The sequence below is a fragment of the Hordeum vulgare genome, chromosome 7H (genome assembly GCF_904849725.1).
Source record: "Hordeum vulgare subsp. vulgare chromosome 7H, MorexV3_pseudomolecules_assembly, whole genome shotgun sequence".
NCBI lineage: Eukaryota > Viridiplantae > Streptophyta > Magnoliopsida > Poales > Poaceae > Hordeum > Hordeum vulgare.
In genome coordinates, this window is record NC_058524.1 from 288,594,053 (window position 1) to 288,611,355 (window position 17,303).

At 41.5% G+C, this 17,303-nt stretch overlaps 1 protein-coding gene across 6 annotated transcripts; it reads left to right on the forward strand.

Moving 5' to 3' along the window:
• Positions 1-1,841: 1,841 nt before the first annotated feature.
• Positions 1,842-14,484, forward strand: LOC123411655. 6 transcript variants are annotated; one of them, XR_006613301.1, is made up of 4 exons: positions 1,843-2,319; positions 4,679-4,783; positions 10,758-10,873; positions 14,419-14,459. XR_006613301.1 is itself a non-coding variant. In XM_045104618.1 (3 exons), the coding sequence occupies exons 1-3, from the start codon at positions 2,162-2,164 to the stop codon at positions 6,397-6,399; spliced, it is 231 nt and encodes a 76-aa protein (XP_044960553.1). In that variant the 5' UTR covers positions 1,850-2,161; the 3' UTR covers positions 6,400-6,876. The 6 variants fall into 6 exon arrangements, 2 of the variants coding, with proteins under 2 accessions (XP_044960553.1, XP_044960552.1); XR_006613302.1 differs by lacking the exons at positions 10,758-10,873; positions 14,419-14,459 and adding an exon at positions 6,396-6,876 and having other exon boundaries at positions 1,842-2,319; XM_045104618.1 differs by lacking the exons at positions 10,758-10,873; positions 14,419-14,459 and adding an exon at positions 6,396-6,876 and having other exon boundaries at positions 1,850-2,319; positions 4,679-4,747.
• The last annotated feature ends 2,819 nt before the right edge of the window (positions 14,485-17,303 follow it).

Consider the following 17,303-nt stretch of genomic DNA (forward strand, 5'->3'; position numbering starts at 1 on the left):
CATCAACCATGTTGCCCTCATGATGATGTATGGGTAGTTCACCGTAGACCTACGAGTCCTTGGCTAGTACCTATATGGCAATCTCTCTTTGTCTCTTGAATACAATGATCATCGCATCTTCGCTTTGATCCATATCTTGTAATCCTTTTTGTGTGGTACATTTTTTGGGATCCAATGAATTTTGGTTTATGTCCCATTATTCATGATAAATATTTCAGTCTTCTCCGGAATCTAATAGGATTCTTATGTGCATGATTATGATAGCTTCGTAATTTTCTCTGATCTATTGAAATAGTTTGGCCAACTATATTGATATTTCTTTAGTGCGAGAGGTGTGTTGTAGTAGGTTCAACCTGGCGAATTTTTATATCCTAGTGATAGAAGGGTAAAAGATGTATATTTGTGTTGTTGCTTCTAAGGATGACATGATGGGGCATATTCATATTGCTTGAGTTTACTTTGTCTACATCATGTCGTCATTCTCCATGGATTACTCTGTTTTACTTAATACTCTAGATGCATGCTGGATAGTGATCAGTGAGTGGAGTAATAGTAATAGGTGCAGGGATGAGTCGGCCTATTTTTTATGGATGTGATGCCTATAAACACATGGTCATTGTCGTGAAATTGCATAATTACCCGCTTTTCTATCAATGGCCCAACAATAATTTTTTTACCCACCAGGTCTATTCACTATATATTTACAAAAACTTTAATACCTTTCTTTCATTTATTTGTTTTCATTTTATTTTGCAATTTATTATTATCTACAATTATCTACACATCTCACATGCTTGTAAATAACGAGACTAAGGGGATTGACAACCCTCTTGCCCATGTTGGGTGCATGTTGTTTGTTCTTTTGTGTGCAGTCGTTGAAGATGGTTATTGTTGTTATTCTTATTGGTTTGATAAACCTTGGTTTCATAACTTAGGGAAATACTTACCCACATTGTGATGCGATAACCCATTCCTCTTGACGTAAAACCCGACATAGCTCACAAGTATCAAGGCGTGCTGTGGCTATGACGACGCTACCCCCGCGATCTCCGGCGATGCAGATACACCAAGGCAGCAAGGTTGGCGCGGGCGATGGCGAAGAGGGCGGTGGCGCGGGTGAGATTCTGGGAGGCGCTCGGTTGAGGTCTAGGAAGGTCATTGCTCGTCCCGGATCAGGCCTGGACGGGCTGGATTTGGGCCCGATGGTCCCTAGTGGCTGGTGGGAGGTGGAGGCGCCACTTGGCGGCGGTGTAGGTGGCTGGGTGGCGGCATGCTGCTGGCTGCACATGGAAATCAAGGAGGAGGGCTAGGGTTCAATTTTTGGCATGGGGAGACCTCCTTTTATAGACAGGGATTAGGTTAGGGGGTTTTAGGAACGAATTCGGAGGCTTCGATCGCACACTGATGGCTCTGGCGATGGCTAGGTGTTAGGTGGGTTTAGTGGCTTGTGTAGAGGGCATTGGCTGAGAGAAGAGAGGGAATGTGAAGGCCTGTGACACAGTTTTAAATGCGAAAAACGTCTCATAATCAGACCAATCATAGTGCCGTTATAGGTTTAACGGTCCACATATCAAACGACCACTGAATGCGACAGAATTTTGCAGGTGATCTACCTACACTATATTAAGATTGCATGCCAACTTTCAACCCATTTCAAGAAAGTTATATACGCACCTTCAAAACCATATCTTACATTGTTAAGAAGTTGATCCCCACTTCTATCCATTCTCTAAACATGCACACCATCCACATCAGCTTCTTGCCACGTCATCCTTTTTATTTGATTATCCCTAGATTTTATTCCGTCACGACGGTGGAACCAAAATCCGCTTCGTTTCCCCGATTGATTATTACCCATCAAAAGCGCCCGAATAGCCTCCTTGTGCACTTCGGTTTCTTCCCCCACAATAAATATTTCCTCAATCCTCACGGTGTGGTGGCTGGAAGAGAATCTCCCCTTGGACGCCACCTTGGGCGATGTGATGCGAGCAGAGCTGCGGTTCCGTCGCCGCCCAGAGAGAACATTGAGTTGCCCATCTAAATCAGCTTGTGTGCACACCATTTCTCTGCTCTGGACCCTTCTCGTGCCAGAAGCAGTCATCCCCACCGCTGCGGTGCCCGATCTAGAAAATAGTTTGCGTTTCCGCGGGAGGAGCTCGGGATGGATAAGCTGGCGGGACGGCAAGCAGGCATTCACGATCGCCGCCTGTACCTCTGCTACAAGGGCCTCGAGGAGTGGTCGTCCCAGATTGAGGCCGACAGCCTTCCCCGCCTCCTCGCTACTGCCATCAATCCCATAAGCGTAACCCGAACAAGAGCGTGAGCATTTCTTCCCCTTCTCCCTCTCTCTCAATTTTCTTCATCGGATGGTTTGATTTGATGTTGTGATGTACTGATGTGACATCCATGTTATATCCACTAGATCGCCTGGGCTAGCAGATTTGGGTAGTAGAGATGGAGATGGGGTGATTACCTTCTCACTGAGAGACGAACTGTCATCGGTGCCATCGATTCAGGGCAATGGCGGTGATGCAGAGAGAGAGAGAGATGATGAGGTGGTGGTTCTTCCCGTGAGCACCACGGTAACCCTAGATTAGTAGGGCGTATAGGTGGGGAAAGTGGCGGCGGTCAACCTCGTGTCCCATGCCTCGGCCCCCACCTCTGTTAATATAGCGCGACTTACAGAGGTCCACCAACCATAATGGGTTGGGCGCCCCCGATCAGGGCGCATAAACCAAGGGCCTGGCAGGCCGTTGGGCCTGGTGAGCGGAGATCGTCCTAACATCCCGATCTCAACTTTACTTTTAACCTTATACTTTCTAGTTTATTTGTTTTATCACATATTGGTGCATAGAGCATGTTTCATCATCACAGCTTAATTGACGATATCATACAGCTACAACATATGTTTTGTTTAGAAACAAATTCTGTTTCTTTTGGGCCTCTCATGATCCAGGAGTCATAGGCTTTCCCTTAAACCCCATGCCGGCTAAGTGTTCCTTGAACACATTGGGTGGTAAGACTTTCGTTAGCGGATCCGCAAGCATATCCTTTGTCCTTATATGCTCGTGACTTATAGTATGATCCTCGATTTTATCTTTCACAACATAATACTTTATATCTATTTTCTTGAAAGCATTCCTTGACTTGTTGTTGTGAGCATAGAATACTACGGGCTGGTTGTCATAGTACATCTTTAGTGGTTTGTGAATACAACCTACCACTTTCATGTCGGGTATAAATTTCATTAACCATATCACCTGCCCGGTGGCTTCAAAACATGCTATAAACTCTGATTGCATCATGGACGATGCAACTATGGTCTGTTTGAAGCTTTTCCACGAAATAGCCCCTCCAGCAAGAGTGAACACGTATCCTGACGTGGATTTTCCATCATCTCTATCTCCCGCAAAATCTGTGTCTGAATACCCTTTTATCTCTAGGGAATCAGATCTTATGTATGTTAGCACGATGTGCTTTGTGCCTCGCGCATAACGCAATGCTTTCTTTACCATCTTCCAATGCTCTAGGCCTGGATTCTCTTGGTATCTACCGAGTACCCCGGTGATAAAAGCTAAGTCGGGGCGGGTGCACACTTGCGCATACTTTAACTTCCAACAGCCGAAGTATATGACACTGCTTTTATCTTATCGAGCTCGTACTGGTTCTTGGGACATTGCAATTTCCTAAAACTGTGGCCCTTGACTATAGGAGCAGGTGTGGCCTTACTCGCAGGCATATTGTACTTTTTGAGAACCTTCACTAAATATGCTTTCTGCGATAGTCCTAAGACTCCACTTTTCCTATCTCGATGATTTCAATGCCCAAAACATATGAAGCATCACCAAGATCTTTCATATCAAAGTTTGAGGATGAAAACTTCTTTGTATCTTGTAGTAGACTAACAATATTGCTTGCGAGCAAGATATCATCCACATACAAGTTTAGGAAAATGTATTTCCCATTTTTGAACTTTGCATAAACAAAGTTATCCTCAACATTTTCTTTAAATCCAAATCTTTTAATTGTGTCGTGAAACTTTAGATACCACTGTCTAGAGGCTTGCCTTAGTCCATAAATGGATTTCTTCAGGGTGCATCCCATATCTTCCTTGCCTTCCATGATAAAACCCTTGGGTTGTTTCATGTAGACATTTTCTTCTAAATCTCCATTTAGAAATGCCATCTTTACATCCATTTGATGTAACTCTAAATCAAAATGTGTAACTAATGCCATTATGATACTGAAACAATCCTTACATGAGACTGAGAAAAAGTCTCATTGTAGTCTATCCCTTCTCTTTGTGTAAATCCTTTTACCACGAGTCGTGCTTTATACTTTTCTATATTCCCATTAGAGTCATACTTTATTTTGTAGACCCATTTACAGCCTATAGTTTTGTGTCCTTTATGAATAATCTATAAGTCCCAAACATCGTTGGAACTCATTGAGTTCATTTCATCTTTCATTGCCTCAAACCACTTTGATGAGTGAGGACTTCTCATGGCTTCTTCATATGAAGCGGGATTACCTTCCATATGAACCAATTATGTGTTATAAACTTTATAATCAGCAGAAATAGCTGATCTTCTAGTTCTGTTAGACCTTCCAAGTGCCTCATTCTCTGGCACATCCTCTAAAATTGGCTGATGTACCTCCCTTTCATGTTAAACAACAGGTTCAGTCGGATCGTGAAGGACAGGTTCCAGATCTTCTTCCATAGTTGTCATGATTGGAGTTACAATGGGTAATGAGAAAAATAGCTCTTGAATCATCAAATTAGGTGCATGCACCCTCTTCTCCTCAAGATCAAATTTCCGAGCTACCATGCTCCCCCTCATCATTTCTTCCTCTAAGAAGATTGCATGTGTTGTTTCTACAAATTTTGTATATCTATGTGGACAGTAGAAACGAAAACCCTTTGATCTGTCTAGGTAGCCAATGAAGTGGCAACTCACTGTTTTAGAATCTAACTTTGCAATGTTTGGATTAAACATTTTGGCCTCAGCTGGGCATCCCCACACTCTCAAGTGTTGCAGGGATGACACTTTTCCAGTCCACAGCTCATACGTTGTTTTGGGCACCGACTTTCTTAGTACTCTATTGAGAATGTGAATGGCGGTTTTAAGCGCTTCCATCCATAATCCCAATGGCAAGTTGGAGTAACTCATCATGTTGCGTATCATATCCATAAGTGTACGGTTACGCCTTTCAGCTACTCCATTTTGCTGAGGCTCGCTCGACATTGTATACTAGGCTACTATGCGAGTCTCCTGCAAGAACTTTGCAAAAGGTCCACGGACTTGGCCATATGGAGTGTGCCAACCGTAGTACTCCCCCACTGTCACATCTCACTATCTTTATTCTTTTGTCAAGCTGATTTTCAACTTCAGCTTTGAATATTTTAAATTTATCCACCGCTTCATTTCTTTCTTTGATTGAATAAATATAATCGAATTGGGAGTAGTCATTTGTGAATGTTCACGAGTCATAGCCATCCACACTTTTCACAGGAAATGGTCCACATATATGAGTGTGAATTATTTCTAGTGTTCCTGTGCTAAGGTTTGCACCCTTTTTGATTTGTTTTACATACTTTCCTTTAACACAATCAATGTATTGTTCTAAGTCCGAGAACTCTAGTGGAGGAAGAATTTCACTTTTAGTCAGTGCCATAATTTCGATAAGTCGTGAGTTCTCTTTCTTTTGTTCTTTGTTCGACGAGCAACCTTTCTCATTCACATTACACGCATAATGCACTTTTCACGAAGTGATAATAAATAAAGCTCATTGTGAAGGAAAGTATCACCTATATAAGCAATATTATACCAAATAGCACACTTGCCATGTCCAAAATAGCATTTATAATTGTCTTTATCCAAGCTTGAAATGTTAATTAAATTTCTATTACATGAAGGAATAAGCAAAATGTCTCTAACAAAAAGTTCAAATCCTTTGGCTAACTCCAAGGAGATGTCGTCGACAGCTTCAACTTCACCTGAACAGTAATGAATTTGCAACATGAATAGTTGCAGATGAGTCAATCCACCAAGTAGATTTCGAAAACTGTGTATACAGGGATTCATTTACAAAGGAAACAATGTCATTACCTCTCTTGGCCAGTATGGACTTTAACCAGTTGGGGTAGTCTTTCTTGTAATGCGCTGTCTGCTTGCAGTGCAGACATGTGTCTTTGTCCATTGGAAATGGTTTTTGCTGATGGTGATACTGCGAGACAGCTGTACCATGGGGCTTTGAAGGAGAACCTTTGCTATTGTGATTGAAGTTCTTTTTGTTTTCCTTCACATAGTTCACGGAGCCACCATGTGAGGCTTTATTTCTTTCCTCTTTTTGGACACACATTGTTATTGCCTTTTCTATGTCCCATGTTTCAGGTGACAAGATAGTTCACAACAAAGGTTTCAAACTCCTTTGCCAGTGAAGCCATGACCAGGTGGATGAGGAGCGCTGGTTTGATCTCTAGATCCGCGTCCATGGGCTTGAGATTTGCTGCCATGTTGCTCATCCTGAGAATGTGCTCTCTTATTCCATGACCACCGCCAGTGTAGTTCTTTGTAACAAGTTGTTTTATCAACTGGGTGACATATGTCTTTGAAGAACCAGTGGACTGACTCTTTATCTCTGTAAGCATCTTCCCCGCGGAAGTGCACTCCCATGCGGCACCATCATCACTGGCCTCTCTGACTGGCTTTGTAGGTCTAAAGGGATGTGGTTCCTCTAGAACCTAGTCCACCTCAGCACACACAAATGCCATGTCTACTTTCTTCCTCCACTCAGTGTAGTTGTCACCTCTGAGTGTCGGAACATCTTTTAGGCAATACTACCTCTTGAGCTTGCGTTGGTTTTTCCCTTGAATAGGAAAGGGTGATGCAGCACGGTAGCAGTAAGTATTTTCCTCAGTTTGAGAACCAAGGTATCAATCCAGTAGGAGTATCAAGATAAGTCTCCAAAGTACCTACGCAAAAACAAACAAACTTGCACCCAACGTTATAAAGGGGTTGTCAATCCCTTCACGATTAATTGCAAGGCGAGATCTGAAGGTGGAAAGTGCAACAAAGTAAAAGTGTAGAGATGAAAATATGATGTGAACTAGACCCAGGGGCCATAGTGTTCACTAGAGGCTTCTCTCATGATAGCAAGTATTACGGTGGGTGAACGAATTACTGTTGATCAATTGATAGAACCGCCTAAAGTCATGATGATATCTAAGGCAATGATCATACATATAGGCATCGCGTCCAAGACAAGTAGACCGATACTTTCTGCATCTACTATTATTACTCCACATATCGACCGCTATCTAGCATGCATCTAGTGTATTAAGTTCATAATAAACGGAGTAACGCATTAAGCAAGATGACATGATGTAGAGAGATAAATTCATGCAATAGATATAAACCCCATCTTTTTATCCTTGATGGCAACAACACGATGCGTGCATCGCTACCCTTCTATCACTCGGTGAGGACACCGCACGGTATGAATCCAAAACCAAGCACTTCTCCCATTACGAGAATTATACATCAAGTTCGCCAAACAAAATCCACAACTCGAAGAGAATTACAAGGATACGGAATCATGCATATAAGAGATCAGAGGAGACTCAAATAATATTCATAGATAATCTGATCATAAATCCACAGTTCATCGGATCTCGACAAACACACCGCAAAAAAAGGTTACATCGGATAGATCTCCATGAAGATCATGGAGAACTTTGTAATCAAGATCCAAGAGAGAGAAGAAGCCATCTAGCCACTAGCTATGGACCCGAAGGTCTGTGGTGAACTACTCATGCATCATCGGAGAGGCAATCGTGTTGATGAAGAAGCCCTTCGTGTCCGAATCCCCCCACCGGCAGGGCACCAGAACGTGCCCCAGATGGGATCTTGCAGAGACAGAAGCTTGCGGCGCGAAAAGTATTTTCGTGGCTCTCCCTAGCAGTTTTAGATTTTTGGAGAATTTATAGGCGGAATAAGTAGGGCAAAGGAGCTACTGGGTGGCCACAAGCCTGCTAGGCGCGGCCCCCCAGGCCGCGCCTAGGGGTTTGTGACCTCCCCCGGGGTCCTTTGCCTTGGTTCTCAAGTTCCGTGCGTATCTTCTGTTATGGAAAAAATTATTCCGCAGGTTTTATTCCGTTTGGACTCCGTTTAATATTCTTCTTTGAAAAGGGTCAAAAACACGGAAAAAACAGGAACTGGCATTTGGCACTGAGTTAATAGGTTATTCCCAAAAAAGATATAAAATAACATATTCATGCATACAAAACATCCAAAGTTGACAAGATAATAGCATGGAACCATAAAAAATTATAGATACGTTGGAGAAGTATCACGCAACTCATGAAGTGGTAGCCTCCTAAAATCACAATTTAAGTGAGACTAGTATTACAATCATATGCATTGATCTAACGTTGGTGAAATTAAACATACAATTGTCTATGCAATTAAAACTATATTATCGTTGGGCAAAAATAGAAATAAATGCACCTTTAATTTCAATAATGCAACATGATCATGTTATTAACAACGTTGGTCATAAAAAAATAACATAATCATAGTCATTCTAATAATCACTTTACTGTGCTCTTTAAATTTAATTCTCTCCAAACTTTTATTTTTTTTGTAAAAGAGCACTATAAATTTACTTTGCAGCGGAAAAACATGAATATAAAATTCTTGTACTTTTTCTACTTTACAGAAACTTTTCTGTGACGGAATAAAATTAATGAACATTTCTTGTTTTCTTTATAAAATTCATGAACTTTTCTTTTTCTGAAAATGTTTTTATTTTTATTTTCAGAAACTTTTATTTTTCTTTTCAGAAAAATTCCTATGCATTCTTCCATTTTCTAAACAAAATTGTCGTTAGAAATAATTGCATAGAAAATTTATTCGAAATCTGCCCAAAACTGGGCAAAAAACCAACTTTAATAGAGAAAAAATAAACACCTAGGGCCTCTCTGAAACGAAAAAGAGCCTGGCCCGTGAAGGGCTCCCGATGGGCTCCTGGCCTGCTGGGCGAAAGGCGCCACGCCAGCCGACCTCGCCTCGGCCTGCTGGGCCGCTAGCCTCAGCCGCCTCCACTTTCGGCCCAAGGCCCGCGAGGCGCTGAGAGAGCTAGGGTTTCCTCCGCGGCCGTCGGATCAAATCCGACGGTCCAACGCGGATTTAGCTCGGGTGAAAGAGGGGTCTGGCGCGGCTGGGAAACGTAGCCCCATTCTCCCCCACTCGCGTCACTCTCTCTGTTCTCTCGCTTCTGTCTTTTGCCGGAACAGGACTCCGGCGATACTCTGGCCAGCCACCGGTGACGGGGTCGAAGACCACCGTGTCGTGCGCGCTGCTAGTTCCTCCCCCGGCCTCTTCTGCCATCTTGCTCTTCTTTTCTTTCTTCCTCCGACCACCATCATCCCATAGTGAGCAGCGATGGCGGACGGACAGCAGCGCCCCCTTGGCACCCTTTCCGGCGTGCGCATCCACCTTCGGGTGAGCGCGTTGCCGTCAAGTGGCCCCAACGGCGGCGCCCGTTGAACTTTGTCTTTGCCCCGTGAGGGGTTATATCTTCTTCCTACGCCTCAGCTTGTCGATGCGCGTTGAGATCGAGAGGGTCAGCGCGGCCTTGCGCCAGCGCTCTTCGCCGAGGCCTGAGGCCCTCTCCGGTGATCTTTTGCCCTTTTTTGTTTTGTTTGATTTCTTTGTCCGGCTAGGGTTCTTTGGGGAAGGGAGGGGAAATTCTTTCTCTGTTTCTTTCTTGCTAACGAATATGCAACTAGGACCCAGTGGCATCTGATACCATTGTTATATCCACTAGATCGCGTGGGCTAGCAGATTCCGGTAGTAGAGATGGAGATGGGGTGATTAGCTTCTCCCTGATGAGATGAACTGCCGCCGGTGGCCATCGATTTAGGGCAACGGCGGTGAGGCGGAGAGAGAGATGATGAGGTGGTGGTGCTTCCCGTGAGCACCGCGCTAACTCTAGATAGGTAGGGCGTGTAGGTGAAAAAAGTGACGGCGGTTAACCTCGTGTCCCGTGCCCCGGCCCTCCACCCCTGTTAATATAGCGCGGGCCACAGGGGCCCACCAACTATAATAGGTTGAGCGCCCCCGATCAGGACGCATAAACCAAGGGCCTGGCAGGCCCAGGCCTGCTCAGCGGAGATCATCTTAACAATCCGTATCTCCTTCCCCTTCCTCTCCTCTCTGCTGGAGCAGCTAAGCTCAGCCTGCCAGCCGCTGCTAGGGGTTGCATTTCTATCACTGTTGTATCCGTTGGTGGAGCAGTATATCTAGCATCACATATTTTCTCAACAGTCTCGCCACCACACATCCTAAGCAAGTCCAGGCCTGACATGGGGTGTCCTTGTGTGCTTCCTTTAATGTGTTCCTCTTCAGTGTTTGTTCCCTCTCCTTCCTTATATTGCATTACAAGATTTATCTCAAGTCACATGTATATTCTGTGTGTGCCATGTGGTTGATCCATGTCCGCTAGCATCATCTTCAGGTTTCCTTGGTTGTTTACTAGGCATGTCATTTTTTATATGAGCTGCTATTTTTATTTCATTGTATTTTGTCTCAGTGTCTCACCGGAACAACTTTGTTAGGTCAATTCTCTACTTGACCTTATATATCTTTTGAGTATATTATTACTGTATCATTGGCCACTATTGTTGTACTATATACGAGCTTTAAGTATGATGAATGAATGCCCATTAAACTGTCATGCCATTTCATTTTCAGTAACAATGGGTATGTCATGTACACATTTACTTCTCTGACTATCAAATCAAACGGATATTGGGTTCTTCGAGCTATATATCCATGCCTCAAGCCCTCACCCAGTTGATAGTGGGATGGTAACTCTTCATGTCTCATCATTTTTTATGTATTAGATTACCTAAAATGGATTTCATTATTTTAGTTGGTATATGTTCGCTCGTAGAATTACCACTCTGTTTTCAGATCAGAGAATTGGTCCAGTTCTATGTGGTTTTCCTATGATTGTCCGTTTGATAATTCTTCTGCGCTACTATTCCTATTAGAACTGAGTGTCGTTTTAGTTTTGTTTTATTCACATGTATAGCCGTTGTAATAGACATTAATTGTTCAGGTTTGGACTTTCCTTGATTGATGTAACTCCGTTATATTTTAGCGATTCTACTTTCACATTTGTTGCACATATAGATGGTTGTTGATTGTTTCTTCATGTGTGTATATTTTGCAAGATTTCAGTCGAGCTCATAGCAATTTCTCTCTCACTGATTTTAATTATTAAAATCTTTGCACCCCGTTGGCATCACATTTCTTTATAATATTTTCCATTCATGAAGTCCATTATTTGCATATAAACAGGGAATGTTCTCAAAGATAATCTCAACGCTACACATACAATCATATAGTTCTTAACTCAATGAAATGAAGTATTTTCATTAGAGTAGATATATTTTACTAAATTGCATTCAGGTTAATCCTTTCATGCGTGTCAGTAGACATTGTACCACCACCACATAGCCAACATTTTTTTCCTTAATATGGATCTCCCAGTTAGTTGAATGGCAGGTTTTAGTTCTTATATTATTAATTCAACTATTCACATTTCGTATAACTAAACACAATCTCATTGAACTATGTAACGACCAATTCCTGGAGCAACCCGTGGGGTATCATCTAGTTTTAACGAGTGTGTGCATGTGTTGTTGGTCAAGAAACGGTCAACAACAAGAACAAGAGAGAACATGCAACTATAGAGGGATGCAAGTTTTGAAAATTCATGGCGACGGAGTATTGATGCAATGCCAATGATGTGAATGATTCAATGATGAATGCGACAAACAAGTAAAACACACGGAAAAACTTGAAATAAATGGAAGGCGTCTTGAGCGTTTGTCTCGGGATGTTACAACTCTTTCCATAGATGTCGCGAGCACTTGCTTGTTGCCTCTTCATTGCCCTGCCTTGCTGCTCTCCACCCGAGGCCCATGGGTCTAGCTTTGATTTGGTTCACCAAGACTAAGTGCTTCCTGCTTTGCCGAAGACCGTGAATACTGATAACCCACAAGTATAGCTATGAATCGTAGTCTTTTCAATAAGTTAGAGTGTCGAACACAACGAGGATCAGAACGAAATGATAAGTAGTTATCCCCAAGGAATTCTTTGTAAGTGTTGTAAGTAACAGTGATAACTAGTTTTGTAGCAAGATAATTCATAAAAAATGACAAGTAACAATAGTAGCAAAGGTGCAGCAAGGTAGCCCAATCCTTTTTGTAGCAAAGGACAGGCCTGAAAGTACTCTTATATTAAGAAGTGCTCCCAAGACACATAGGAATATCTGTCTAGTTATGTTCATCATATTGAGTTGATTCACGTTCGCTACTTTGGTAATTTGATATGTGGGTGGACCGGTGTTAAGGTGCTATTCATACTTGAATTAATAACCTACTTATGACTAAACCCTCTCGCAAGCATTCAAAACTACGAAAGAAGAATTAAGATAGATATAACCATAGCATGAAACATGAGTATCCCAATCAGCCCCTTATGAAGCAATGCATAAACTGGGTTTAAGCTTGTGTCACTCTCGCTGTCCATCATCTATTTGTTACTCCATAATGACTTCCCTTAGCCCATAACATTGTGAAGTGTTATGTAGTCGATGTTCACATGACACTACTAAAGGAAGTAACAACATACATATCGTCAAAGTATCAAACGAATACAAACTTTATATGATTACTTATAACCAGAATTCTCCCATGTCCTTAGGAACAATAGTAACTCACACACCTCAGCAACATGTTCAACATCAGATGTATAACAATAATTATTAAGGATCTGAACATAATGTATTCCACGAAGTAATCCAACTAGCGTCAACTACAAGATGTAATTCATACAACTAGCAACTCACAGGTACCAATCTGAGGTTTGCAAACAAAGATGAAATACATGACATTAAGTAGGGTTGGATATGGGATGGTGTTGGTGAATATGTTGATGAAGATTGGGCCTCCCAAAGGAGGAAGCGTTGGTGATGGTGATGGCTTCGATTTTCCCCTCCCGGAGAGGAATTCCTCTCGCAGAATCGCTCTGCCGGAGAGAAAAAGGTCCTCTGCCCAAGTTTCCACCTAGAGACGGCGACGCTTCATCCCGGAAGTTATCTAGTATTTTTTTAAAGGGTAAAACATGCCATATCGAGGAGGGGCGTCGGAGGGCCAGCAAGGGCCCCACAAGCCATCAGGGTGCGACCTAGCGGGCGTGCCCTGTTGGCTTGTGCCTAGCTGGCTGCCCCTCTCATGTGTATTTTTGGCCCAATAATTCTTATATATTCCAAAAACAATCTCCAGGAAGTTTCAAGTCATTTGGACCTACTTGTTTTTTGTGCCTTTTTCTCAGTTTCTCGGTCCACAATTCCAGTTTCTAGATAGTTCGCTCTTTGTAATGTACCTTGCATATTGAGAGAGAAGAGGCATAAGAATTAGATAATATTAGGGAATAATGGACAATAATAAGACAAATATCAATAAAGATTCATGATGCAAAATGGATGTATCAACTTTCCCAAGCTTGGACCTTGCTTGTCCTGAAGCAAAACCTGTGCTCGAGAATAATGGCCACCTGGTTTGACAGGGAGAAGTCGATAAAAATAAAGTACAAAGATGAGACCATCATGAATGTTGGCATAGCAGCAACTATTTTATCATATATCTTCTCATAAACAAGTAACAATCCATTCAAAAATACTGGAGTATGAAGTGTAAACCTTGTTGACAAACAACAAGCTATGTTCTCAGTCACTGGGACAATCACAATTAAACATATTCAGAGAAGAGTCTATGTAAGAGCCTTCTTATTAGCAAGTTCACACACTCAACTATCGTTTATTCTTTTATGATTGGTCATACGCAAGGCATAATTTTGAAGCTCATGTTTTCATAGGACACGTAGGAAGGTAGGGGCTTGAATGATTCGCCGCCCAACTCATTTACCTCAACGTTAATGTCAACAATAATGAATCATGATAATCTACGTTCACTTGGGTATATAAATCTTAATCTTTCCTTAACACGTGATGCTTGCCACTGTAGTATTAATAGGTGAAAAGAAGAACAAATTTAGTGAATCACCCACAAGAGTGAACTTCGAATATAAAAGATAGGCACTTCCCAGAGGGAAGCGGAGGTTGTCATTAGGTTTTAGGTTTTTGAATGTGAAACTCTTAATGCAATGGAACGTCACTTTATATTGCCCCTTGTGATAGCAAATTTTATTATGTAGTATGTCGTTTTTATTTCTTTGCCATCACAAGATCGTACAAAGTTTATTTTCCCTTGCAATAAAAGATCATACATATTTAGTAGCAAGTTTATAATTTCTTGGTGCACCGATGACAACTTACTTGCAGGATCTTACTCAATCCATGGGTAGGTATGGTGAACTCTCATGGCAAGACACTGAGCTTCAGGGTTATGGATGCACAAGTAGTATCTCTACTTAGTGCGAAGTTTTTGGGCTAGCAAAAGGTCTAAAGCAAGCAACACATGTTAAAGGATCTTGTACCATATAACTTCTATATGAATGTGAAATACCATCACCATTATGTTGTCTTCCATGTCCTACGTCAACACTTGATCATTATATAATACTTGACGAGGGATCACAATAACAAAAGATGTCCAAGATAGTGTATTTGTTTATTGTAACCATGACTAATACTATGTTTGTTTATTTTCAACAATCTTCATCACTTATACTCTTTACTATGTGAACTCACTACTTCTCATGGGATGAGCATATGATCTATATCTTTATTTTTATTCACATGCTATGATGACAGGTTCCCACGGCGAAATCAAAAAAACTCAACTAATCTTTATTATATATCTCGTATACTCAATTACAAGGGTAGATGGGACTCGAAGCAAAAATACTAAGCAAAGAAAATCTGAAACTTATTTCTCTAAATCACGAAACAACTAAGGATCTAACTAAAATAGATAGTAATGATGATGTGAGCGATGGTAATACGATACCGGGGCACCTCCCGCAATCTTGGAACAAGCCAAGGGCGGTGCCCATACCCAAGTACTCAAGCGTCCTCCTCTGGTGATGGTGGTGGGGTAGTAGCATTCTTCTTTTCCAACTTACATCGGAGGTTAAAATTCTCCTCCCTCAAGTCATCATTCTGTTGCTCGAGCTTCAATATCTTTTTGCATAATGTCATCTCTCTTTCCTGCAGAAAACGTGATGGATAAATTGATCCTTAGATTTCTTTACCCTGTTTGGTAGACTCGACTTCTTAAATTCCACATGCATATCTTTGGGTTGAGGTAATGGAACTTCGTCTTTATCTGAGTCGGTTTCCATTGTTTCCTCCAATTCATTGTCATCCTCCTCATCAGTGGATGAAAGATAGGGATAGATGTCCCCAAAGGTCTTTGAGTCTGAAATATAGTGGGAGAGGTAGCTCTCTCCATCCGAATCTTGAGACGACCTATTCTGAGGCCTGCCAGAAAACAACTCGAAAGAAGAACAAACGAAAATCTCGCGATGCGATAGTCAAAACAACGGGGAGTATATATAATGATTTTTTTGTGGACCAGAACACGTGCTCGAGAAGAAGTCGGAGCCTGGGAGGCACACGAAGGCCCCACAAGCCATCAGGGCGCGATGTGGGGGTCGTGCCCTGTTAGCTTGTGCCTCCCTCATGGGTCTCATGGACTCCTTTTTTATTTTTGTAATTGTTTTACAATAACAAAGCCAACATAAATTACTTTTTTTGGAATTTTTGGAGTCAATTTACTTACTGTACAACATACCTACCCTTTTTAGGTTTCTGGAGTTTTCTGGGATACTTCTTTTATGTGCTCTTCCGTTGTTATGACATTGATGATATTAGTCTCCTCATTAATGGGTGCACCAGAAATATAATGTTTGATTCTTTGATCATTCACCACTCTCGGTGTTTGCCATTCGGAGTTATAAATTTTATAGCACCAGAGGTATAAACCTCCTCGACAACTTAGGGTCCTTCCCATTTGGAGAAGACTTTACCTGCAAAACATGTGAAGTAAGAATTGTAAAATGCCCTAGGTCTCCTATGTTGAATTCTCGTTTTTGAATTCTCTTGTCGCCATCTTTTAACTTTATCTTTAAATAACTTCGCATTTTCATAAGCTTGTGTACTCCATTCATCTAATGAGCTAATATCAAATAACCTCTTTTCACCGGCAAGTTTGAAATCATAGTTAAGTTCTTTAATTGCCCAATAGGCTTTATGTTCTAGCTCAAGAGGTAAATGACAAGCTTTTCCTTAGACCGTTTAGTACGGAGGCATTCCCATAGGATTCTCATAAGGAGTCCTATATGCCCAAAGAGCATCATATAGTTTCTTAGACCAATTCTTCGTGGATCTATTGACAGTCTTTTGCAAGATTAATTTTAAATTTCAATTGCTTATCTCAACTTCCCCACTAGATTGGGGATGATAAGGTGATGCAATTCTATGGTTAACATCATATTTAGCTAGCAGTTTACGGAAAGCACCATGAATAAAATGTGAACCACCATCAGTTATTAAGTATCTAAGCACACAAACCTTGTAAAGATAGTATCTTTAAGCATATTAATAGAGTTGTTATGAGCAGCACTCCTAGTTGGAACAACTTCTACCCATTTAGTAACGTAATCATCATCAACTAGAATATGAGTATATATATTCAAAGAAGGAAAATGTCCCATCAAGTCAAAACCACACACATCAAATGGTTCAATAGCAATCGAATAGTTCATAGGCATTTCCTGACGCTTACTAATATTACCTCCTCTTTGGCATTCATCACAAGAAAGGACGTACTTACGTGCATCTTTAAAAAGTGTAGGCCAATAGAAACCAGATTGTCATACTTTGTGTGCAATTCTATCACCATCATGATGTCCTCCGTAGGCCTCAAAATGACACTTTTTTAGAATTTGTTCTTGCGCATGCTCAGGTATACAATGCCTAATAACACCATCTACTCCTTTATAAAGATGTGGGTCATCCCAAAAGTAATTTCGTAAATAATAGAAGAATTTTTTCTTATGTTGATAGGTGAAACATGGTGGAATATATTTAGCAACAATGTAATTAGCATAATCCACATACTAGGAGTGCTACTTGAAGTGTTTATAATAGCAAGTTTCTCATCACGAAAATTACCATCAATAGGCAGAGGGTCATCAAGACCATTTTCCATCCTAGACAAGTTATCTGCTATAGGGCTAGCAGCTCCCTTCCAATCAACGATA